Source organism: Aplidium turbinatum, chromosome 14 (genome assembly GCF_918807975.1).
Source record: "Aplidium turbinatum chromosome 14, kaAplTurb1.1, whole genome shotgun sequence".
In the NCBI taxonomy this organism is placed as follows: Eukaryota; Metazoa; Chordata; class Ascidiacea; order Aplousobranchia; family Polyclinidae; genus Aplidium; species Aplidium turbinatum.
In genome coordinates this window covers 1,398,802-1,404,637 of record NC_137485.1, presented here as the reverse complement: position 1 = coordinate 1,404,637, position 5,836 = coordinate 1,398,802, and the positions used below count along the sequence as shown (strand labels likewise).

General features: G+C 37.2%; 2 protein-coding genes across 2 annotated transcripts; both read right to left on the bottom strand.

Moving 5' to 3' along the window:
• Nucleotides 1-906: 906 nt before the first annotated feature.
• Nucleotides 907-3,758, bottom strand: LOC145782731 (cell cycle checkpoint control protein RAD9A-like). The gene is made up of 4 exons (XM_082594486.1): nt 3,478-3,758; nt 2,761-2,912; nt 2,353-2,571; nt 907-2,025 (listed from the first exon to the last, which is right to left on the bottom strand). The coding sequence occupies exons 1-4, from the start codon at nt 3,743-3,745 to the stop codon at nt 1,378-1,380; spliced, it is 1,287 nt and encodes a 428-aa protein (XP_082450612.1). The 5' UTR covers nt 3,746-3,758; the 3' UTR covers nt 907-1,377.
• Nucleotides 3,759-3,826: 68 nt separating this feature from the next.
• LOC145782748 (uncharacterized) lies at nt 3,827-5,342 on the bottom strand. Its single transcript, XM_082594507.1, has one exon. The coding sequence runs from the start codon at nt 5,262-5,264 to the stop codon at nt 4,599-4,601; it is 666 nt and encodes a 221-aa protein (XP_082450633.1). The 5' UTR covers nt 5,265-5,342; the 3' UTR covers nt 3,827-4,598.
• Between the last annotated feature and the right edge of the window lie 494 nt (nt 5,343-5,836).

Sequence of the window (5,836 nt, the reverse complement as noted above, 5' to 3'; positions counted from 1 at the left end):
GCGAGAAATGAAAAATGACGAAGATGATCGACAAACGAACTAGGGTTGTAAAGGGGTGGAGAGTTTCCGGGAATTTTGGAAACTTTCTGGGAATTTTGAAGGACCCGGGAATATTGGGAATTTTCATTTGGCATTTATTATGTTTAAAACATTTGTTAAATATTTCATCAATTAGAAAAAAATATCAAAAACCCATCTTAAGCATTTCTTATTTTCTTTAATTATTATAAACATTAATTTGGTGTTAATTAAGAATGAGGCTTATGCATACTTATTCAATATTTAAAAAAAATACTGATCATATTTGGGAACACTCACACCAAGGTCCGCAATAGGCTCGCAAATGAAAGGGCGGAAAAACTAGTATCAGTCAGGTCAAACTTAGCATTGTTTGAGCCCTGTGAAGACAAGTCAACTCAAATTGAAGTTGACTCTGAAGTCGATGACGCTGCCAGAACAATCATTAGTACATCACTTGAAGAAGCCGTGCCGGAGGAGATGCTAACCGCAGCAACTAGAACAACGACTTTGTAACTGACTCAGTATTGTTTTTCTTTGCAAAAAAATAACAGATTGGTGGTGAATCATTTTTGAAGTTGTTAAACTAAACCATGTGTTTGTATGTTCTAAAGTATTTTAGTTATACATTGTACTATTATTCTAAACAGTATACGGCCATTATTTTCCTGTTTCAACATCAAATTAAGATTGTTTTGAAAGTTTCCCAAAATTCCCATGGAAAGTTTCGGCTCTGAAAATTCCCGGGAATTTTGCAACCCTAAAACGAACAACAATAAATGAATCGACTGGAAATTGCTCAACAGCAGGAGCCCTTCAAGGTATTGTACGACTGCTAATGTTTCGACAAGCGCGGGGTTAACCGTGCAGTGATCCATTTGCGCGGACTCATGTTAAAAATAAACATGTGTAATTGTGTAATGCAACAACAGCCAACATCACTGAGAGCAAGAACAATGTAACATGCAAACGATATAAAGTTTAGAAAGTTCTTAATGAAACAAATCATCTCTATAACATCAAGGCAATGCGACTCACAAGCAGCATTTGTAGCATTGTCAAATTGAACTCTTTGTGTATTGAACCAAGTTGTGGAGCGTCTGTCACGTGATGCTGACATCAGGAAGGAGACTTTTCAAAGCACAGTAGTCGGCAAGGCAACGAAAAAGCAGTTTTGGTCCCTTGCAACCGCTTACGGTGAAGAACTCCAAGAAAAATAAATAATATCTCTGGTTTAGAAAGCAATTTCTAAAAATGTCTCTTAAGAGTTCACGTTCATGACGTCACTACGCACGATTTGTGATGCAACAATAGTAACAGTGATGCAATACTTGTCACGCATTCGCAATGCACCCCCTCTCAATCAGCCTCATCGTCTGAATCGGGGGCGAGGACAACCAAGGTGTGATCGTCCTTGTCCTGAGTAGATTCAAAGAAGATCCTCCTAACTTTCTGGAACGAGGGTTCCACGCTTTCTTCCTCTGCAACTTCATCATCGTCCGCGCGAGAAAAATTTTGAACCGGGATCTCAGGACTCACTCCAATGTCGTCGCCGTTGGAATGGTGGGAATTTAATGTTCTGTCGTTACAAACGGAATCTGACTCTTTAGGAAAAGTCTCAACAACTGTTTCAGTGGATTGCTGACGCAGTCGTGGGAGGGAAACTTGTTTTGACCGGTTTTTACTTGATTCTGTAGTTCTTGGTGCTGCTTTAGCACCCGCGTTATAGCGAGATGCACCATTTTTCAGACCAGAACGGTTCTTTGTGACGTTTTTCGTGAAGTTACCACCAGAAGTTGCATTTCTCCCCTGGGATGTAAACTCGTCATCCGATATCGTTGCTAGGACAAAGTTGGCCTGGAAACCATTCTCTTGCTCAACGCTGATAATCAGGGGCTTACCTCCGACTTCGAAGTGCATGTGAACTGGAACGTTGGTGACGTCACAAAAGGCAAGGATCGCCCTCAAGTCCTTCAAACTGAACGTGACGTCAGTGTCAACTCCAACCTGCGAAATAATCAAAACTTTGAGATCACAACCATGCAACTGCGCAATATTCTATAAACAAGAAAGTGCGACATTCACATAAAACTTACAAAACAGGAATGCTTAACCAAAAGTAAACTTACCCTTTGTGTGTAAATTTTATCTATTATAGGGGTAGGATTAATAAAGGAAAAACAGAACACACAGTAAAGGCCTAAAAGCTGATTTGATAGAAGATGATGTACGTAATCCATGGACGGTAACCGAAAGTAAAAACGTGAAGAAGTTTTTTCAATGAAGATTCGTCAAATTGTCCATTACAGAATTTAACTACAGATTTGTTAGTACCTGAAAATCTAAAAACTCTTCTGGGTTCAAAATCATCTCAGTCTTCATGAAGGACGTGGAAGTGTCCTCCAGGTCAATGTAACTGCGTAAGATGACGCGGCAAGGCGTGACGGACAACGTCACTTCCTCCAGGCTAGGTGAGAAGTTGGTGACTATATCGTTCAATAGTTTATGTTCACATTTCAGAAGATTCGGAGAAAGATCTTTTGCAAAAACAGCCTGGGGAAAATATGAAAGAAATATCTTGTTCAAGAAGCAGAAAAACAGTGCCTATACTGTAAAGAAAATACAAGAGATACCAAATATTACCGCCTTAATAAATCTTTAATGTACGAGAGATTTCTAGCTCTAAGCAAGAACAAGCTGAGAAAATAATGGTAATTTAAATACGTATCACACCCTACAGACCTGCAAGGTTTCGCATTCCTGATACGTCAGCTGATGCGTTTTCATAATCCCATGGCGGCACTTCAACTGGAAGACCAACTTGCATTCCTCATTGTCCAAGTTCATGTCGCAAGACTCCACAGTTCTCTCTATGGAACTGAGCGACTTAAAAACTACAAAATATACGAAGTGAAAGCAGTGGTGCGATGAATTGAAAATAAGAAAAATTATTGAAAAAAATGAAATCAAACGTTTTGCAAAGTACTAACCATCCACCAATTGAATGATGTGATGCGGGTGTGATGGAATCAATTCGTTGATGAAATAAACGTTCACACGGCAAGACGCTTTGACATACTCTACTTTACAATTTTTTACATTAACTCAAAACTTTAAAAAAGTTACTCAAGTAGCCTGGTTCTTAAACTCAACAATTCTGCAAAAATGGGTTGGATGACTCGTGCAGATCAACACAAATTAATTATATTAAAAGCTCTAGGAGGGTGGTATCCTCAAGTGAGAGCTTTTCAGATTTTATCTTTGTCAAATACGATTTTTTAACTCCATTGATTTTGTTGAATTTTCACTTTCCAAAAACACATTTATTTATTGGCAACATTACTTTAAACAGCCAAGGTAAGTCTACAATTTTAAGCATCAACAAAAACAAATTCTTGAACTATTTTATTTTAATGTACACAACTTTGTTATTAAATGTACATAAACAAAATATTTAACCTTGCAGCATAGTTTTTACGGCGACTTTACATTTGAAATCCTCTGCTTCTTCCCCATCCTCGCTCCATCCTTCAACATCATTCTCATAAACTTTAAAGAGAGGACGCAAGAAGAAGAAGCTAGCAAATGCAGATCGAGAGGAATTGACAGTCTTCAAAGCCAAACCATTATGCAACGCTTCGATGTATATCTCATTGCCTAGCTTGGCAAGACAGTGAGTTGACTTGGCAAAAAGTTTGACATTGACGGCAGGTAGAACACATCTCATGACGAGGTCAGGTTTACGCCCTTTAACTATTTTATATTTAAATGTTCAGTTGCATATTGCCACCACGAAATGCAGCTCGACCTAAACGTAAAACAAAAATGAGTTGCTGCTTAAAAACTAATCACCAAGGTACTCGCACTACCAAATGCATTTCTATATTGAACTCCCCAATAATCGACAGTTTGTTCAACTTGATAAACCTGTTGAATGCGGCTTATTGTTCTCCACAAAATTGTAATATTGAATTCAAAGCCAGGCAGGAAGTACCACAATAAGCTGAAACTATGATCTATCTTGTAATTCAAGAACTGAAAATTACAAAGCTCTTTAACACCCTCAGCTTCACATTACTGGGGATAATAGTGAAAGCAATGTTGCATGCATCTTGCTAAGTTAAAGCTTTCATTATTAGCAATTTTTATTCATTTTCAATGTTACGAGAAATACAAAGTAGTTTGTACATATCAAACAGTAGCATTACACAATTTTGTCTATCAAAACTACATTATCATAAAAATGAAGTAGAATATTCAGAAGCACTAAAAGCCAAGTTAATTAATTGATTGTTGATGAATTGATGACCTTTCGATAAGAAATCTTGCTGCTGATGCTGCTACACAAGCTGAGCAAGCTTGTCAAAGAAATGATTTCAATCACACATGAAATATGATTGCGCAATGATAACGGTTCTATTAAAAGTTGCTCAACTTTAACAAATTATATCTCAACAAAAGTTATTTATTCTTGCTAGCAAATTTTTCATCTGTTCAGCAAAGACAATTGTGTAGTATTATCCAAAACCATGGCGAGGCAATGAAATACAACTTGTGCTAAACATACTCAAAATCTACAATCATGCCACAGATATTCCAAAGCGTTCAGCTCGTTTTTTCTTCTTTTCAACAACTTCTGGAGACTCAGCTTTAGTTGAGCTGCCAAACCGCTCCTGGCGCTTTCGTTTCTTTTCATCCGTCTCTTTGGATACTAACACATCAGATACAACGGTGCCGAATCTTTCGACTCTTTGTTTCAGCTTATCTGGGTCAACTTTGCTTGTTACTTTTGATGAGTCTGTCACTCCAAATCGTTTTGATCGATTGGACAAGCGGTCTGCATCACAAAGTTCATTTTCTTTCAAGCCAAACTTCTTCGCTCGGGCGGATTTTTTCTCTTCATCTGTCATTGATTCTACAACTTTCACTGGTTCAGAGGTTTTGTCTGGTGTCGGTTCAGGTTCTGCTTCTTTTTCTGCAACTACAGGAGCCTCTTCCTTTACTTCTTCTTCTTGCTCTGGCTCCTGAATTTTATCTTGAGCTTCAGGTTCTTCTTCTTCTTCCTCCAAGATTCCACCATCATCCTCAACCTCTGCACCCTCATGCTCTTCCAGATACGTTTGGAGCCTTTGAATCAAGTCTTGCTTGTTTCCAGAAACCTTTAAACCTCTGATTTGCAATTCCTTTTTCAATTCGGCAATTTTCATCTTTGTCAAATCTAAAACGAATTCCTCTTCATTTGACATTTTGATGTTATTAGATTTACGCTTTGTTCAGTTTAAATATATCAATACAAGAAACTCACTGTAAAAAAGACATATGTCAGTTGAGACAGATATTTCACTCAATCGTTTTATTTGCATTGTTCATCAAAGATGTAAACAAATTAGCTTTCTCAGACTGAGAATATAGATTTCTACAATCAGTTTTTATTACAACTAGCTTGTATTTTCAAATTTCAACATTGCATTTTTTTTAATGATGTAGGCTGCTTCTAGGGATGGTTAAAATGTTTTTAGTTGTCGCTTTTTTCAAACATTTTTTTGATTTTTTTATATATACTATTTTCAATAATTTCATACATTTATTTTCAAGTAACAACTGTTTCATTCATTTCATCATAACAAAGAACTGCAAAAGAAAGAATATCATAACTTAATATAAATTAGTTTGGTGCAGTTTTGACTAAGTTCTGTAAGTCAGCAGTGTGGTCGCATGCTCAGCATGGTAAGCAATGAACTACCTAACTTCAAGTGTTACCATCTTACCAATGATGATGATAAGGTTTGTTCGGTTCCAGTATGACTATGGACCATGT